The 20011-nt window shown below is 32.9% G+C and overlaps 2 protein-coding genes across 2 annotated transcripts; both read right to left on the bottom strand.

Annotated features, from left to right (window-relative positions):
- Positions 1-23: 23 nt before the first annotated feature.
- Positions 24-10229, bottom strand: LOC139852886 (putative ubiquitin-conjugating enzyme E2 38). The gene is made up of 6 exons (XM_071842225.1): positions 9950-10229; positions 8662-9183; positions 8514-8577; positions 8044-8183; positions 7638-7949; positions 24-433 (listed from the first exon to the last, which is right to left on the bottom strand). The coding sequence occupies exons 1-6, from the start codon at positions 10016-10018 to the stop codon at positions 200-202; spliced, it is 1341 nt and encodes a 446-aa protein (XP_071698326.1). The 5' UTR covers positions 10019-10229; the 3' UTR covers positions 24-199.
- A 2431-nt stretch (positions 10230-12660) lies between these two features.
- LOC139852505 (mannan endo-1,4-beta-mannosidase 2-like) lies at positions 12661-16700 on the bottom strand. Its single transcript, XM_071841807.1, has 5 exons — positions 16100-16700; positions 14689-14886; positions 14194-14316; positions 13582-13793; positions 12661-13361 (listed from the first exon to the last, which is right to left on the bottom strand). Exons 1-5 carry the CDS (start codon positions 16469-16471, stop codon positions 12962-12964), a joined length of 1305 nt encoding a protein of 434 aa, XP_071697908.1. The 5' UTR covers positions 16472-16700; the 3' UTR covers positions 12661-12961.
- Positions 16701-20011: the final 3311 nt, after the last annotated feature.

Raw genomic sequence — 20011 nt, 5'->3', positions numbered from 1 at the left:
ATAGCAATTAAAGATGCAAAATAGCGAATGACTATCACCTTGAAAATAGCTTTCACAATCCAACAATATTTACCATTATCTACATTCATATTACTAGGGTTTTAAGTCCTTACACGTAGTTCGGTTACCAGTCAACTACATATGAAAGCTTTATATAATGTTTCCAAGGCTTAATCTTCACAAAAGATGTTTAGTGTGTTCAAACGCGATACACGTCACAATCAGTTGCCCCATATCTAGTGAAATTTGAAACCAGACCATTCACCATTCTAGCCACTGTCGCCTTGAAATGATTCGATCCAGATTTTTCAACAGAATTGTTTCCATCTTCAATTACAAAACCTACTGGAACACCCTCCATATAAGATCTACATGCTGACAGAATAGCTTGTGCATGTGCCCGGAAATGACCGCCTACAAGCTCCTCAAAATGCTGCAATAACGATTGTTACCATTATACAATAATTATTTCTCTCTCTAAACAATAGATGTGACATTCATTGAGCTCAAAACATTGGTAACGAGTAGGGCTGTAAATGAGCCTAGCTACTCGAGCTCGACTAAAAGCTCGATTCGAGCCGAGCCTAAACGAGCTCGAGCCCGAACTTAATTTGAAGTTTGTTTAGTAAAAGAGCCCTAGCTCGAGCTTCATATCTCGAGCTCGAATAAGCTCGCAAGCCTAAACGAGCTTTTCATTTATATACACAAAATATTAATTTTTAAATAATATAATATATAGTTATTGTTATAAAAGTAATAATTGGATGATAATTTTATTATTATTTTATATATTGCATAGTATATTTTTTTGAGTATAAATAGGTGTGTTGTGTTAGAGTTTATGAGAGGTATTATTTTGGTTAACACACTCTCTCTCTATAGATTCCAAATGCCACCAAACTCTCATTGTACATTTTCCTATAAATAAAAAACCAATTACTCATACCTTTTGTTCAACCCTTGTTTTCTCCGTTTTACAGTATCTCTATCTCTATATACCTTCTACAGTCAAGAACCACTAAAAAGGTAGTTATAAGCCTACCGAATTATAACACGTTATCAGCACGATTATCTCAACATTTATACTAAATATGGTTGGCTCTGCCACCTAACTAATATATGGTCGGTTATACCACCTAAATGATATATGGTCGACACTGTCGCCTAATTTACATTTATGTTATCTAACATTTATTTAAGTATACTAACATTTACATTTATGTTATCTAACATTTATTTATGTATACTAACATTTACATTTATGTTATCTAACATTTATTTATGTATACTAACATTTACAGTTATGTTCACTAACATTTATATTTATGTTATATATGGCCGGTTATACCGCCTGAATTATATTTTCTGTAATCTAACTCTTATTAACTTCACTAACATTTATATTTATGTTAATAAGACCTCATGATTGTACGCAACACGTCATTTGACAACACGGTACTTTATGTACGCAACACGTCATTTGACAACACGGTACCATGGGTCGAGATTAATTCCGATCAATACGAATACGATGGGGTCTTTATATGTTATCTAACATTTATGATTACTTATGCAATTAATCATTATTTATTTCATGCATACTAATGTTTATTCTTAAATTTATAATCTTAAAAGTTAAAATAAAAAAAAAGTAGTTTGTATTTTTATTAAAAGTAAATCTTAAAAGTTAAAATAGAAAAAGTAGTTTGTATTTTTATTAAAAGTAAATCTTAAAAGTTAAAAATAGAAAAAGTAGTTTGTATTTTTATTAAAAGTAAATCTTAAAGGTTAAAATAAGAAAAATATATTATAATGATATATATTATAACTTAATATATATATATTATAATAATATCATTAATAATATAATATGAACCTATATTCTCTTATGATATTATTATTTGTAATCATACCATTATTCATTTGTTTGCTACTTATGAATCTAAACTAATTCTAATTTCATGTTGTTATTTGTCTATAAAAAAAAAAATTATTATGATTATGATTATGATTATGATTTATGTTGTTCATCTTTCTGAAAATAGAAAATGTCAAACTTATCAAAGCTTGAGTTTGATGCCTTAGACGTATCGGGAACAAACTACACATCATGGGTTATGGACGTAGAAATAAATCTTGGATCATTGGGTATTCTAGAAACTTTAAAAGAAAATAATACTTGTTCCGATCAAGATAAATTAAAATCAATTGCTTTTATTCGCAAACATATTGATACCACCTTAAAACATATGTTTCTCACTATCAAAGATCCACATATTTTATGGGAAAGTATCAAGAGTAGATTCGATAATCAAAAGGAAATATTACTCCCGGCTGCGAGAGAAGAATGGAGAAATCTAAGGTTCCAAGATTTCAAAAAGGTAAGTGAATACAGCTCGGCCATGTTCAAGATCCGTTCAAAGCTTCAATTCTGTGGTCAAGAAATAAGTGATGCTGATATGATGGAGAAAACTTTCTCCACAATGCATTCTGCAAACATAACTGTGCAAGAAAATTTAAGATTGCAGAATTATAAAACTTTTTCCAAACTTCAAACTTATCTCTTAGTTGCAGAAGTTAATAAAGAATTACTGATGAAAAATCAAGAATCTCGTCCTACCGGTGCGCTAGCATTTACTGAAGCTAATGCTATTAACAATAATAATAATAAAAGAAGAAATGCACATGGACGAGGGCGTGGACAAGGTCGTAGCCATATTGGCCAAAACCATCATCATGGAAATTACCATAACAATAATAAAAATCATAACTATGTTCGAAATCACCCTTATGGTAATGGTCGTGGTGGTGGTCGTGGTCGTGGTGGTCATAGTCGTGGACAAAGTAATAATAATCCACAAAATTATAAAATCCAAACACCATACAATCCCACAAATCACAATGTTGAAGAAGGCTCTTCAAAGAATGTTGAAGATTCTTGTTACCGATGTGGTAAAATTGGCCACTGGTCTAAAAACTGCCGAACAAATCAGCATTCTGTTAATCGGTATCAAGAATCCCTAAAGGGAAAAAGAAAAGAAGCAAATCTTGTGGATGACCTTGATACAAAAATCACTGAGCCAACTTGTGACTACTTTAATGAATAAATTTCTAATATCTATATATATAGATATCCTATTATATGTTCTCGTTAAATAAATGGTTGTAGATTTTCAATCTACACCATATCTAGTTTACTACATATTTCCTTATTATGTGCTATCGTTTGTAACATGTTTTGAATGTAATATATTGATGAATTATGTACTCATTATTTGTTTCTCATATTTTTTTTTGAAGTTCATGATGTATACTGCCGGAGTAAAAAATCAATCAAATGGTGGAGATATTTGTATTGCAGACAGTGGTGCCACTCACACCATACTCAAATCTAAAAAGTATTTCACAGATTTGAAAGCAACGGAAGGAACTATACATACTATATCAGGTCCTGTGGACTTAATAAAAGGAATGGGAAAGGCAAAATTCATGTTACCAAATGGTACGAATTTTCTGATAAATAACGCCTTATTTTCTCCCATGTCAAAGAGAAATTTGTTAAGTTTCTCCGACATATACCAAAATGGATATGATTATCAGTCAGTGACAACAGAAAATGAAAAATATTTAAGTATCACTGATAAGAATCGTGTAATTGAAAAACTACCAAGACTTCATTCTGGTTTACATTATACACATATAAATGTACCTGAAGTAAATGTGGTAGTTAAAGAAAAATCATGTGATCCTGTAATGATCAGTTTGTGGCATGAGAGATTAGGCCACCCAGGATCAACAATGATGAAAAGAATAATACAAAATACACATGGACATCCATTGGCGGATCAAAGGATCCCTCATGATGCACTTATCCCATGTACATCATGCTCACTTGGAAAATTGATAATAAGACCATCACCTCTTAAGGTTGAAAAAGAATCACCAATGTTTCTTGAAAGAATTCAAGGTGATATATGTGGACCAATTCATCCACCATGTGGACCATTTAGATATTTTATGGTCCTAATAGACGCATCTAGTAGATGGTCTCATTTTTGTCTATTATCAAGTAGAAACATGGCATTTGCAAAATTTCTTGCTCAAATTATTAAATTGAGAGCACATTTCCCTGATTATACTATTAAAAGGGTAAGGCTGGATAATGCTGGTGAGTTTACATCTCAAGCATTTAATGATTTTTGCATGTCTATTGGGATTGTTGTTGAACATCCTGTTGCTCATGTGCATACACAAAATGGTTTAGCTGAATCACTAATTAAACGATTGCAGTTAATAGCTAGACCATTGATAATGAGAACAAAACTCCCAGTATCGGTATGGGGTCATGCAATTTTACATGCTGCATCATTAATTCGCATTAGACCAAGTGCAAGTCATACATATTCTCCTTTACAACTTGCTTTTGGCCATCAGCCAAATATTTCCCATCTTAGAACATTTGGTTGTGCGGTTTATGTTCCTATCGCACCACCACAACGCACTAAAATGGGTCCTCAAAGAAGGATGGGAATATATGTTGGATACGAAACATCTTCAATCATAAGATATATTGAACCCATGACGGGTGATGTTTTTACAGCACGTTTTGCTGATTGTCACTTTAATGAAACATTGTTCCCTAGATTAGGGGGAGAAATAAAAAATAAAGAAAATGATGTTTCATGGTATGAACCTCAATTAATGTATCTTGATCCTCGTACAAAAGAATGCGAGACCGAAGTTCAAAAAATAATGCATATGCAAGAACTTGCGAATAAATTGCCTGATGCATTTACAGATACAAAAAGAGTGACTAAATCATATATACCAGCAGTAAATGCTCCAGCTCGAATTGAAATTCCAAAAGCTGACAATAAAATCACTCATGAGTCTTTGCCACGCCTGAAACGTGGTAGACCAATTGGTTCCAAAGATAAAAATCCTCGAAAAAGAAAATCGGCTGATAATGAGGTAAAAGAAAGTGTTCAAGAAGAACCACAAATCAATACTCCTTCTTCAGAGGAGATTGATGATGTCAATACAGAAATTGCAATCAATTATGCACATTCAAAAATAGTATGGAACCGGAATGAAATGAAAAATCTTGATGAGATATTTTCATATAATGTTGCATATTACATCATGAATGATGATGATGATCCAGAACCAAAATCTGTCGTGGAATGTCAAAATAGACATGATTGGGATCATTGGAAAGGAGCAATACGAGCTGAAATTGAATCGCTCAATAAAAGAAAAGTTTTCGGATCTATTTTGCTCACACCTAAAGATGTGAAACCTGTGGGGTATAGATGGATTTTTGTGCGAAAAAGAAATGAGAAAAATGAAATTACAAGGTATAAAGCTAGACTTGTAGCTCAAGGTTTTTCTCAAAGACCAGGAATTGATTATGAGGAAACGTATTCTCCTGTTATGGATGCAATTACTTTTAGATACTTAATCAGCCTGGCAGTTTCTAAAAATTTAGAAATGCATCTCATGGATGTTGTTACTGCTTATCTATATGGATCACTTGATAGTGATATATATATGAAGATACCTGAAGGATTTAAGGTATCGGAATCATCCAATGCAAAACCCAAAGAAATGTACTCAATTAAATTACAAAGATCTTTATATGGGTTGAAACAATCGGGTCGCATGTGGTATAAACGATTAAGTGATTACTTGATAAGCAAAGGGTATACCAATAATCTTATTTGCCCATGTGTTTTCATTAAGAAAACAACATCTGGATATGTGATCATAGCTGTTTATGTTGATGATCTTAATATCATAGGTACAAATAAAGAGATCCATGAAGCCATTCAACTTCTAAAGAAAGAATTTGAAATGAAAGATCTCGGAAAAACCAAGTATTGCCTTGGTTTACAAATTGAACATATGCCTAATGGTTTACTTGTACATCAAACAACATATACTGAAAAGATTTTAAAACGTTTTAATATGGACAAGGCAAAACCATTAAGTACTCCTATGGTTGTTAGATCACTTAATGTTGACACTGATCCATTTCGTCCCTGTGAAGATCATGAAGATATCCTGGGACCAGAAGTACCATATCTTAGTGCAATTGGAGCTCTTATGTATCTTACAAATTGTACAAGACCTGACATTTCTTTTGCAGTTAATTTGTTGGCAAGGTTCAGCTCAGCCCCTACCAAAAGACACTGGAATGGGATCAAACACATATTTCGATACCTTCGAGGAACTACTGATTTAGGATTATTTTATTCTAACGAATCAAAACAAGATTTGGTTGGTTATGCAGATGCAGGTTATTTATCTGATCCACATAAAGCTAAATCTCAAAATGGATATATATTCCTAAATGGAGGTACTGCAATATCATGGCGTTCTCAAAAACAAACACTTGTTGCAACATCATCAAATCATGCTGAAGTGATTGCATTACATGAAGCTACTCGAGAATGTTTTTGGTTGAGATCAATGACACAATTCATTACTGATTCTTGTGGACTAGAACGCGATAAAAGTCCAACAACTATCTATGAAGATAATGCAGCTTGCATAGCACAGATGAAAGAAGGGTATATCAAAAGTGACCGAACAAAACACATACCTCCTAGATTCTTCTCATACACTCAAAATCTCATTAAGGACAACCAGATTGAAATGAGATATGTGCAGTCCAGCAAAAACTCTGCTGATCTTTTCACGAAAGCACTTCCAACTGCTATTTTCAGAACACACGTTCACAACATTGGCATGAGACATGTTCAAAAGATGTAACAACTGAAGCGATGTCTACTTGAGGGGGAGTCAACTCCATGCTGCACTCTTTTTCCTTAGCTAAAGTTTTTTCCCACTGGGTTTTCTTTAGCAAGGTTTTTAACGAGGCGGTACTAGTTATTCTCTAATAAAATTGTCATCCAAGGGGGAGTGTTATAAAAGTAATAATTGGATGATAATTTTATTATTATTTTATATATTGCATAGTATATTTTTTTGAGTATAAATAGGTGTGTTGTGTTAGAGTTTATGAGAGGTATTATTTTGGTTAACACACTCTCTCTCTATAGATTCCAAATGCCACCAAACTCTCATTGTACATTTTCCTATAAATAAAAAACCAATTACTCATACCTTTTGTTCAACCCTTGTTTTCTCCGTTTTACAGTATCTCTATCTCTATATACCTTCTACAGTCAAGAACCACTAAAAAGGTAGTTATAAGCCTACCGAATTATAACAGTTATATAATAATTATTAATTATATAATAATAATAGTTGAAAAAATAACAGTAAATCTTATTATATGGTGATAAAAATTACAAAAAACAATGAATGTGAAATATAAAAAAATTAAATAACATAAAGAAATAAAAAGATTATATAACAACCGAGTCGAGCTCGAGCGCTCGAGCTCGAGCTTAAACTATTAGGCTCGAACCGAGCCGAGCTCGAGCTCTATGAAATTTAAACGAGCCGAGCTCGGGCTCTACTCGGCTCGTTTACAGCCCTAGCTGAGAGTTGGGCGTTAGCTAAGAGTTGGGCGTTAGTAACAGGCAACTCTCAGCATGTTACAAAAAATTACCGGTGTTAAAAGCTTTAATATATGAAACAAACATGCATAAAAGAGACACGAGATGTACCTTTGGAGGTCTCCTAAGCGTATACATCATTGTTTTTAATGATAAAATAAAAACCTCTTCATTATAGGACCTAGATTTTGCCTGACCCACATCTCCCGGATACATACCATCGTACCCAGGTTCATTGAAGAATGGATCTGCATTCAAAATCAGTGCCTGAATTGACACTAAAACTTGTAGCATCGTTGAATTCTTCGGCATCCACCTCTCATTCCCCTTGCCTGTCCACGTGTTCAGAAGGCTAAGACAGACTTTTCCACAATCGTACAAATTTGGGTTCAGCCGAAGCCCACCAGAGTAGTAATAAACCATCTGAAATGGACCATCACAACTGCTTTATCATGCGCATCAAAATATAAAACAATCTCTTTTTAACCAAAATAAGAAATAATCGATATTTATATACCGGGGGTACGTCTGGATAGTTGGGAGGAAAATGCACATCAAAGACAAAGAGACCATCATGGTAGGGTGTGCCTGCTGGTCCTATGATCACAGCCCTCAAAAGATCCATTCTTGATTCATATGCCCTCACAAATATAGTATCTACCGAAATAAATAAATTTAGAAATACATTTGGCTTCATCAAGCAACTCAAGTAGTAGAAACTCGAACGTACTTTGGTTGAACTTTAACCATTGAACCCAACTACCTTTTTCTAAGTATTATACTTTAGTTACTTTGACCCGTTATAAATAGAATGTAACCCAAACTGACCCACTTCGTATAAATGGGTTCAAACTATCCCATCTAGTAATTTCCATGTACATAAATACACATATTGATATGCATATGCATAACAGCATAGAAATTGAAGCCAAAACACACACACACACACACACACACTCACACACTATAAGCATAAAGCAAACTCACCTGGTAAGTCCTTCTCTAATATTTTCCATTCATCCTGAATTTTCTTTGTCCAATCTCTGGGAGGCTATCACCACAAAGAGCAAAAGAAAGAAAAATTAATGACGTTAATAAATAACACAGATAGAAAATGTGAAGATGTAAAGATTACCTGTTGTCCATGAAAACCTGCACCGTTAAAATGATGATCTGAAAAATCATCAACGATGTCAAAAGATTTGAAATTTTCATATCTGCTCTTCAATTCTTCCTCAGAAACCTTTTCCTTGTCTTCTACAGAAACGACAGCCGAACTGCTACTAGCAATATCCTTATCACCTTCACATACAGTAGATTCTTTGGTGTCGATTTGAGGAACCGAAGGGTTAATATTGCTGCTGCTTGAAACAGGATCCTTCAAAAAAGAAAAGGATGCTTCTACACCAGGAGGCAAATCAACATTATCAAACTGGGCTTGCATGCTCAGATAATCAGTTTCATCTTCATCTTCATCATCTTCACCATTATCGAACATGTAGTCACCATCATCATCATAATCAAGAGCATCATCTTCCTCATCAATCATATCATCATGATCACCATTTTCATCATCACGACATGATGTATCTGAACTGATGATTCCCGAGCTTAGTGAAACCGATGATCCAGCTTCACTAGTAGGATTTAAAGCATCCTGGTACAGAATCAAACTTTATTTACAAAACACCTTCAAAAATAACATAAGTACAATAACACATTGATATATCTCATATTTAACTATACATCATTGAGTATATAACTAGTTAGCATGCGCAATCAACAGCCTACAACTTTTGTAGTCACTTATTTATTTAGAACACTTGGTATACAATCATATTTTTTATACTTCCATTTATCTCCCAATTAAAAAAAGTAATGTAGTCATTTTATAATTCCCCTTTGGTCTTTAGGGTTTGCACTGATTTTCAATTGAATAAATTCCTTATTTGACAATACACATAATAAATTTCAAGCTTTTTATTTAACCCTAGCAATTCAATTTATAAAATCAGATCAAAATTAATCATTATCTTTGTTTCTGTCGATCAAAAATTATTTTAACTTCTTTAAACCATCAACCTAATAGCTTACAGTCTGTATCTACTACTAAACTATATTCGCTTAATATATCTGCTTTGCATCACAAGAAAATCATATTAATATCTTTAATTCGTATAAAATGTAATTAAATTAAAATATTATGTATACAATTTTCCAAAAATCAAACATACATAAACAAGAACAGACACATACAGAATCCAATTGTGACATGCATTAATTAATTAACTGAATAATTAATTGATTGATTAATTGAATGATTAATTAATTAATATTAATTTATCAGTATATTTGATAATTGATGATATTGATTATAGTAATATACTAAAAAGTGAAATTGATGATGAAGAAAGAAATTGAACCTCATTATGTTTAGCTTTCATAAGCTTAGAAGCATCCTCAGAATTCAAGCCCTCAATTGCAACTTCCATCTGATCAAATCAAAACAGAACAAAGCAAAACCCTAAAATATGAAATTATACTATCTAAGCGATCATAAAGATCGATTAATTCGAACACATATATAAACAATTTTAGGCGAATTAAAATGGGAATGGATGATTCAAAAGTGGTAGTGAAGTTGTGTTTGATCGGTGATGGGTTGTTGTTATTGTTTGTATTCGCGCGTAATTGGGGGGTGGGCTCCTTACGCAGGAAGGTGGGAGTCAATATGATGAAGGTCAATATTATATACTTAATTTATTTCAATATTTAATTATAATTTTTACTTAATTTAATTATTAATTATAAGTTTTATAGGAGTATGAGATATTTACTTGGCCACCACGCACGAAGGTTTTATTTTTTCTTAACGATTTATCACCTCTAATTTAAGGATTTGACATCATATCATATTATTATCCTACAATATATCAACCAAAGGGTTTCAATGTCATATTTTGTTTTAAAATTAGGTTTAAAATTGTCGTTCTTAGTAAGAACTCAAAAAGTTACAAAAATTCCCTAAACAATGTTAAAATTACAACTTTCCAAGGGTTAAAAAAGCAACTTGATTTATTTATTTATTTTATTATTATATTTATTTACTTCCAAAAAGCAACTTGATAAGTTACGTAAAAGGATCTCACCCCTAATTCACACCCGCCCACGGCCCAACCTTCAATCACCTCTATTTTTCAACAACAACACCAACAACATGCCCAATCCTACATGTGTGAGGTATGGGAGAGGTGAGACGTAGACAATCATTCCTTTATCCTAGAATAAAGAGAAATCATTACTCCACCCCGAGTGAAACACTCACAAGAGTAGAGAAAGTCCTCCCTCTCTCTGTTCGACGAATAAAGATATTGCTTCCAAGAGGACCTCCGGCCCAAAAGTAGAAGGGAAAAAAAAATAAATTAATAAATTAATAAATAAATTAATAAATAAATTAATAAAGTAAATAAAAAATAATTTAAATAAAAAATAAAATAGATACATACATGATAAAAAAAATAATAGAAAAGAGACGCCATGAAAATGGTAGAAGCAAATTTTCATGGATTTTAAATTAAGCCTGGAGTTCCATTTAGCCACTAAGCGGCAGTCAAGTCGCCAATAGTTTTCACTCGGTAAATAGTAAAATATCATCGATAATGTAATTAAGATATTCGACCGATAACAAAGTTTATTGATAAATATCTATATCTTCTACATCTATTTAATATAATATGTTTATCGTGTTCGTTTAACTTACACGATAATGTTAATGATACTAATTTTGGTGATGTGGTTCAAAGCTTTTATTGATGGTCAAGTCGAAGAGATTGGGGAAAGCTCTTCGTTCGTGGGTTTAAAATCGGGATGCAAACCGGGTAAGAAAGACTTCTTCCAAGATTTAGAAGATCGTTGAGTTATTGCTCCTTCTGAGGCTATTTTTGTTGGGGACGGTTCTTCAAATGTTTTGACTTATAAGATTGTTAATTAAGAATTGACTGAGTGGCCATCAATGGTAAGATGAAGAAAGCGAGCCCCTAGTGCGTTTGGTTGGTTAGTTGTATTGTCTTTGTTTTGATTCTTACTTTTTGTTTAGTTGTGGATTAGGGGTGTTCATCGGTTCGGTTTTCGGTTTATTCGGTTCGGTGTATTCGGTTTTGAATTTTTTTTGGGCAAAACCGAAAACCGAACCAAAAACCGAATTCAAAGTTAAAACCGAACCGAACCGAAAACCGAATTCAAATTCGGATTCGGTTCGGTTTTCGGTTAAAACCGAATACTATGAAAAAACTGAGAACGATGGCAGTTTAACTGTGGCGTTACTGATGTCTTAGTTATTTATATCCTAAAACAATGACGTACTATTAAATTATCAAGAATTCGATGATTTATTAATATTTACAGCTTAATTATGACGTGTATTGCTTCTGTTATTAAGAAGAAGAATATAATAATTTGAGTAACATAATTATAATGTGAGTTACCAAATCGTCATATGGGTGAGAACATATTTTATTGATTGGATCCCAAATTATAATGACATTAAAACATAAATATACAAATTGAATATATAAAAATTTGGAATTCGGTTTTGAATTCGGTTTTCGGTTAAACCGAATTCAGAATTTCCAAAACCGAAAAACCGAACCGAAAACCGAATTCAAATTCGGTTTCGGTTTGACTCGATCCGAAAACCGTTTTTAAAATTCGGTTTGGTTTTTTTCCGGTTTGGTTTCGGTTTGGTTTTCGGGTTCCACGGTTTCAAACCAAATACTGACCACCCCTATTGTGGATTGTTTATTAGTTTATTCGAGGTTTGGTTCACGTTTTGTGCATAGTTAGACTCAGTTGATAATGTTTTCTTTTAGAAAATGTTTTAGTTTCTATACGAGTTTGCGGTTTTTTCAAAAAATAAATAAATAAATAAAATAAAAATATATATATATAAAAAATAAACATGATTTATAACTAATACCAAGCCATAGCTAGTGGTCCAAGAAAAAACTCCATTAAAATTACTATAGCTAGTAGTCTAAGAAAAAACTTCATCAAAGTTAACTATGTAACACTAAAATTTCTTCTCTTATTTTTGGCAAAAAAACATACAATTAAAATAGATATACCAAGTCATCTAAAAAGTGTAAAGGTATAATACAAATCAATAAAGGGACTGGAACAACCTGCTTGCACAAAACTAATCAACATTCCCTACAATTACATGGCTTGACTAAACAAAGTCTACCATTCACACTAAACCATATAAGTATTTGTATATCACATACTGTATCAAAGAGTATATATATCCAGGGTACAACATGGTTTACATAAAAACCTAAACATCATCATCATCATCATCCCCTACACTATCAACCAAAACCTTCATCAAAACAAATAAATTTTATTTTATCATCAAATAGATGATATTTAAGGGATGCTCATCGACAAAGTTGTTTCAAGTTATTCTTTTGAGACGCGATTGTACCATGAACTTTCGCTAATATGCAAGTATGTTGTGTTATAATCTCGTAAGTTGAAGCTATCTTCCATGGTACAATTCCAAAATCGTCATTATAATCTTCCATCCCTTCAACCAGAAACTGCCATGCAAACGATCCTCCACCAGCACCATTTTTCTTTGCGGATTCATAAATGACATCAAATACGGTTTTGTAGAATTGGTCTCGTTGCACAGGGTCAAAACCTTTGTTTAAATCTGATAAACCAAATTCAGTAAACATCACAGGTTTCTTTAGTACTTGGTCCCCGTCTTCAATGTGTGAACGCATCCATTTAGCCACAAATTTCAGTTTTCCTTCAAGGCTCCTCTTTTTAAACCTATGGAATCAAAAATTATCAGTTTTTGCATGATTAAACCATCTCATCTAGATTATGATAAACGTGATGTCACAACTACTTTTCATGTCACATACGGGCCTCACTAAAGATGATTAAATAGGAATTTACAAAAAGATTATTAATGTTTTATAACCCTTTTGAGTGGTCTGTTAAAAGGTTTTAAAAAGTTGGACTTAATGATAATGATGCTAAAGCTTACCAATGGTCAGGATAGATATGAACAGAGGCGAAATCAATTGTCGAGGGTGCGGAATTACGTATAAAATCAGCTCCGAGATCAGCAGCCCAAAATTCGGGATTGACGGTATTCTTCTTAGGACTTTTAGGCCCGTAAAATCCTTCAAGACCGATTGTCAGCATATGTTTCCTGTCAATTGATTTTATAAATGATGACATTTCTTCTATCCAATCCTGCAATTACAAATCATATACTTAGGTTCAGCCCCTTGATATTAAAATTAAAACTTTATTATATACGTTAAAAGTGGGAATTCCAACCTTATTATATTCTTAACAGATCAAATGGGTGCTATTATTAAATAGGTAAAACCCAAACAGATCAAACGAACTGAAAATCGTCAAAATTTTGGAAGGGTAAAAGCTCCAAAGTCCAAACTCAACAAAACAAGTTATCATTCAACTAGGAGTATCATTCTCTGAATTGATTTGACATACTAATTATTTGAAATTTTTAGACAAAGAGTGTTTCGGGTCACCCAAACTGTGACCCATTTAGCCCACATCAGAATCACAAGTATTTACTCGTCACCAAACGCACCCATTTTGTCCCATATGCATAAAAGATACTTACTTGTAGGGTATCGCCGGAAGCATCGGTAATGCAACGAGGCTCGTTGATCAATTCCCACCCAAAGATTGTGGGATCATCCCTATACACAACTCCAGTCACCGTGTTCTTCCTCGTCAAGATGGTCTATAACATCAAAAAACATACAAAATATAACAAACGGCAAAAAAAAATAAAAATATAATATATAAAATAATAATAATAAGTAATAAATAAAAGATAGTAAGGCCGGTGTTTTTTTTATATTGGAAGTTTAGCAGGCAAATATGACACAAAAAGTCCACTCATGATGAGGATCTTTATTCAAAAAATATATTAGAACCAAACAAACATAATCCTTGTTTCATGGTATATATTTATAGTTTATTTTACATTTATCACAACAATAATTATTATGACTACTACTACTAAACAGATTATCCAATTTTAATCATTTTGTCCCTAGATAATCAAAAAAATAATTGGGACTCCGGGAATGAAACATAAACAGAGTAGTACCTTGACATAGTTTTTAAAGTAAAGACGAATTGATGGATCGAAGAAGAACGAGTCATTAGAGGCACTCAAGCCAATACCTTCATCCCATGCCCATTTCACATATTGAGTTTTTCCACCGTAAGCTTGCAAATTATTGACTAAGCTAAACAAAAGCCTTACTCCAACTTGTCTCGCTTCTGCAATTACGTAATCCAATGCCTGCAGTGGTTCCCATTTCGTCAAATTAGTCAAGTGAATTTCGAACAAAAGAAGTGAAACATTATAATTAAAAATCGTAACCAGTTTAACATATTAATATAAAATTAAAGATTTCACGCAAGGAAATTATTGAACTGTTCAACCACTACTTGGTTTTTTAATACAAACAACCAAACAAACTTTTGATTGGCCAACAGGTCAACACATAATAATAAACCTGATAATTTAATATCTATTCAATGGTATCTGATCATAGATCAATATCATTAACCTTGTGTAACCATAACACGTAATATTATACAAGTATTTTTTAGCAATCATAATCGAGTAACAAACCTTTATTTCTTTTGGTTACAAACAAACAAAATGCTAAGGAGTAGTATACATGAAAAAGAACACTATACAAGAAAAATGGAATTTGGGAAAAAAAATCTGATACAAAGTTCGCTTTTTCGCTCACGACAGAGTTCCGAAATTTATTTTTGTGTCTATATATAAAATATCTCATAGGTAATCTTCACAAACAAAAACCAGAAAGTTCACTTAGAAGTTTAACCATTCGACTTGAGACATACGAGCTTAATACAGAAATCTAGAAAATTACGAAATTACAAAAGAAAATGGAGCAGAGATACACAAACAAAATACAGATTATTGCTTACATCAGTATTTAAAAGGCTAACACATTATAGCTCAAAATCTGTATCACATTTGTAGTATCATGAATCCCAACATGAAGGGGAAGTTACATTTATGAGCAAAATATGCATGCAGTGACACGTGATATAACATATTTCCCCCATTAAAAGATTTAAAATCAGAACACCAAAGTCCTTATCTCGAATCCTCGTCTAACATAGCACTAACATTCATGAAAAAAGTACTCAATTCCTAAATCAAAAAAATTGTATACAGATTATTATCAGGTAACTCTAGCATCATAAACAGAACTAACGCCTTTTTTACCTTATATACTAGCCATCAAATCGCATCAATATGGAAAGAAAAAAAAAATTACAAACTTCCTAACAAAAAGATCATAAAACGAAGTAGAACCCAAACTAACAAGTATCTAGTATTATTTACCTACAATACTATCTAATCAAAATGTGTTAATAATGCTCGCATAGACATCCATTAAAACTTTATATTATATACATGAAATAAAATAATCAAACTATACACAGCAAAAAAAAAAAAAAATGATTTATACCTTGAATACTCTCTCATCAAATTGTCCAGGCGAAATCTGAAGAGCATTATAATCACCATCATTAAAAGCCCATGTTCTACAAACAGTCAAACCCATTTTAGCACCAGCTTGAAGCATTTCCCTAATTCTTGGGCGACTATAATCATGTACAGCATGGTCCATAAACCAATATGAATTCCAACCATTTACATAAAACAGTTTACCATCCACAACAAAATTAGTCCCATTTCTCTCCACAAAACTCAATTTTGGGTCAGTTTTGTAATTTACATATAAGAAATCCCCAAAAGATAAGTAAAGAAAAACAAGAATAGATGCAAATCCAAGCACTGGGTAAACCAAACTTTGATTACCCATCATTGATTTAACCATAAATAACAAAAAGATTTGATCTTTTATATATTATAAAAATAAATCAAGAATGTTCATCCAAGTGACCCAAATTAGGGTTTTGAATGGATCTTTATCTTTATTGGGTTTTTCACAAAATCTATGGAAACCCAGATGCAAAGCAAGGTATTTTACCACACCCAGATCCCCTTTTTCAAACTTTAAGTCTTTTTTCTTAGAAAAACTACAATCGCATTACAAAAACACACTGTTGTGTGTATTTTGAGTGTATCTTCTGCAAGCAGTGTGTCACCAAATATTTGTGTTTGTTAAATACGGAGTATTAATCTAATAAAGTGGTTTTGATAAAAGTGAGTTAATTTAATTGGGGAAAATGGCAGAAAACAGAGGACACCTAACATGTACCTACTGCAGATTTTGTCAAAGAAATAGAGAGAAAATGTTTAATGTTTAATTAAAAGGTGAAGGAAGTATGTGGGTGTGATGTACAGTAGTTTTGTGGCATGGTTCAAGGACTAATTAGATCTGGGTCCAATATTTATCTGTATTTTTTTGGCTTTTTGTATGGGGATGATTCTCACACACACTTTTTTGATCCTCACACACCAATTGAGTATTATTAGAAGAGTAAAAGGTTAAAATAGGTGTGTGAGGATCAAAAAAGTGTGTGTGAGGATCATCCCCTTTTTGTATATCTTATTTTTCTAATTTATTTATTTATTATGTCGAAATATTTTATACTAGTCCGGATCCGGCGCACGCGATGCGGCGGGGGCTTTCGGCTTGTGTATTCGTAGCGTTGTGTATTTACAGAGGGGAAAACGACTCATGTCTTAAGCGCCGTTTTAGATATCGTTGTCTTAAGCGTTTTTTTAAAGAGTGTCCGTTTCGAACGTAGTTAGTTTCGTTTTGTTCATAAATTTTTTTCGAGTGTAACGGTACTGTCGAAAAAATTTAGCTTGCGGCGAACAGAGAGATACGGGTTGTCGTTGTGTTAAACGTTTTTTATAAAGTGTCCGTTTCTTATATAGTTAGTCCCGTTGGGTTCGTGAGACTTTTTCGAGTTGAACGGTGATCTCGGAAAAATTTAACTCGCACCGAGCGAGAAGATAGGGCCCGTTAAAAATTCGGGTGAAGTTAGTTTCTTTTATATTAATAAAATTATATAATTACGCTTTCTACCCCGAAAAAGTGTAAACTCGATGGGTCGTTGTGTAAAGTAAGCGGAAGGTGAGGGACGGGTTGTAGTGTAACGCAAACTCAAAACTACGTTCCGAAACAACTGAAACTACGCATTCGGGAAGGGAATGGCTGTTAGTATATAAGATATAATATAATATAATATAATATAATATATAATTAACATACTAACTATTAGACAAAACTTATAAATAGTATCAGGGGTATTTTCGTCTTTTTACTTTTTTTTCCTTCTTTCTTTCAATTAACACCACAAAAGCCCCCCGTACTATTCATAAGTTTTGTTTAATAGTTAATATGATAATTAAAATCGACCCCAACACAGGGGGTTAAAGCGTCAAATCAAAATTTTCATAAAATATCTTAAATAAACTCCACTCAAATATTCAACATGTCATATCTTCTCGCTCGCAACCAGTTAAATTTTTCCGACACCATCCTTAAACTCGAAATAATTTTATGAACACAATGTCACTAGCTATACGCAAAACGGATACTTTTAAAAAAACGCTAAATATTTAGGGTACTTTTCATATATGTTGATTTTTCACTCGCAGGCTCCGTAACTAAACACAATAAAATACATTAAAAATCGAACTCCCGACGCGAAGCGAGGGTTCGAAAACTAGTATAATATAATTATGACAAACGTCCTGAAATCCTTTTAAGGAGTATTTTTTTATTTTATTTTATTTTTTTTTTGCAAAAAACTGAAATTAAAAATTAAATCAATCTTTCACAAAATAGTGAAAATTTGGAAATTACATCGAGATTAAATCCTACGTCCTGAAATCCTAGCAAGTCACAAATTAATCTGATTAATTACATTGGTTATGCGAAATTAAATCAACGCTTTTTAATCGTAAACGACGAGCAAAATGTTTAAACTTAGATTATAGATACAAATAGATCATAACAACATCCATCTATTCGATATTTTTGCAGTTTTATTTACTATATATATGTATATATGAATATGAATATGAATATGAAATATGAATATGGCTGATTATTAGGCTGCATTTACGGTGGTACTTTCTATTTCCGGAAATCATGGGGTCAATGTGTTTGTGTCGGTACGCTATACACCCACGACTTATGGTATTTCATGCATGTACTTAAATTAATGGCAATCATTAAAAGCTTTTCTAACAAAATATGGGTTGTTAAATTCAAATGTATACAAGCACACTACACACGTTAGTTTAGTAATTATGAAGCCCATTAGAAATATTTTTTTTTTTTTTTTTTGAAAAGCAAAAATATTATTATTATTATATGGAATATTACAATACAAGTCCCTATATGCTTTTATACAATGCTATAAACGAAACGGATCAGCTGAGAAAATATGGAATAATTATCTGAACTTATGATCGGGGGAGACGTAGACTAGATAACACTACGAGGGACGAACTTGCGTAAAAGAACAACAAGCGGGGAAGGAGGGGACAACCGTGCCGATCAAGCGACTACAAAGTTGACACACAACCAACCCATTTAATCTAACCCACATAGGCTATATAGAATAACGAAACCATCCCGATTTGAATTAAGTTATGTTAACCGACGCCTATGCGGTTTGAAGGAGGTGACACGTAAAATGACGGGTTGAGTAGCCATTGATGCCAATCGATAGGTGTTTTCTTCCGTGAACGATTTGAGATCCAGCTAAAGCTTTGAGATTGGATCTCGGAGATTATCACAGCGGGGTTCCATATTTTTCCGGAAAAAATCTTTAAGTTCCTATGTTTCCAAATAATGTAGCACGCAATCCATTTAGCAGCTTGCCATATTGAAGAACCAATGGAATTATGTGATATGCCTTGATCCGAGATGATGGCATCATTGATGTTAGAGATACTTATGTTGTTTTGATTCCACCAATCGAGAAATTGTGTCCATATTGAAGATACTTTTTGACAATTTAACAACGCGTGATCAATGGTTTCAATTTGGTGCTCACATAAGGGACATAAGATGGTGTGAAGGTCAATTCCTTTTTTATCGAGTTCGCTTCTAACCGGTATTTTTTGTTGAACGGCCCTCCATGAGAAAATGAATATCTTTTGTGGAACGAATTTGTTTTGAGGTAGTGAAAGGTTTCTAGAGTTTGTGCCGTATTTAAGCTTATTGATCAGATTTGACAGTGCTGCTGAAGTGTAGGTGCCGGATGTGTCAAGGGAACATTTCCATGAGTCGGGGCGATCTGAAATAATAACAGATGTTATTAGGTTGTTGAGCTCCGTGAGATAATCCTTTGCACGACCACTAGGAGGGCGGGACCAATCCCAATTACCGATCGAGGTAGAGTTAACGTTCATTATTCTATCAGCAACAGTTGCTTCTTTGCGGGATTCC

Source organism: Rutidosis leptorrhynchoides, chromosome 6, assembly GCF_046630445.1.
Source record: "Rutidosis leptorrhynchoides isolate AG116_Rl617_1_P2 chromosome 6, CSIRO_AGI_Rlap_v1, whole genome shotgun sequence".
NCBI lineage: Eukaryota > Viridiplantae > Streptophyta > Magnoliopsida > Asterales > Asteraceae > Rutidosis > Rutidosis leptorrhynchoides.
Note: the sequence above shows the minus strand (reverse complement) of the source record. Positions and strands in the feature narration are given on the sequence as shown.

What these genes read in the sequence shown, in the direction of transcription:
- LOC139852886 (XM_071842225.1), bottom strand. Translation starts at nt 10,018, where the DNA reads ATGGAAGTTGCAATTGAGGGCTTGAATTCTGAGGATGCTTCTAAGCTT. An exon ending in CAGGTTTTCATGGACAACAG is followed by an intron (nt 8,578 to 8,661) that starts GTAATCTTTACA and finishes TTGTGGTGATAG; the next exon opens with CCTCCCAGAGATTGGACAAA. An exon ending in ACTATCCAGACGTACCCCCG is followed by an intron (nt 7,950 to 8,043) that starts GTATATAAATAT and finishes GGTCCATTTCAG; the next exon opens with ATGGTTTATTACTACTCTGG.
- LOC139852505 (XM_071841807.1), bottom strand. Translation starts at nt 16,471, where the DNA reads ATGGTTAAATCAATGATGGGTAATCAAAGTTTGGTTTACCCAGTGCTT. An exon ending in CTTCCGGCGATACCCTACAA is followed by an intron (nt 13,794 to 14,193) that starts GTAAGTATCTTT and finishes TTGTAATTGCAG; the next exon opens with GATTGGATAGAAGAAATGTC. An exon ending in CATATCTATCCTGACCATTG is followed by an intron (nt 13,362 to 13,581) that starts GTAAGCTTTAGC and finishes TTGATTCCATAG; the next exon opens with GTTTAAAAAGAGGAGCCTTG.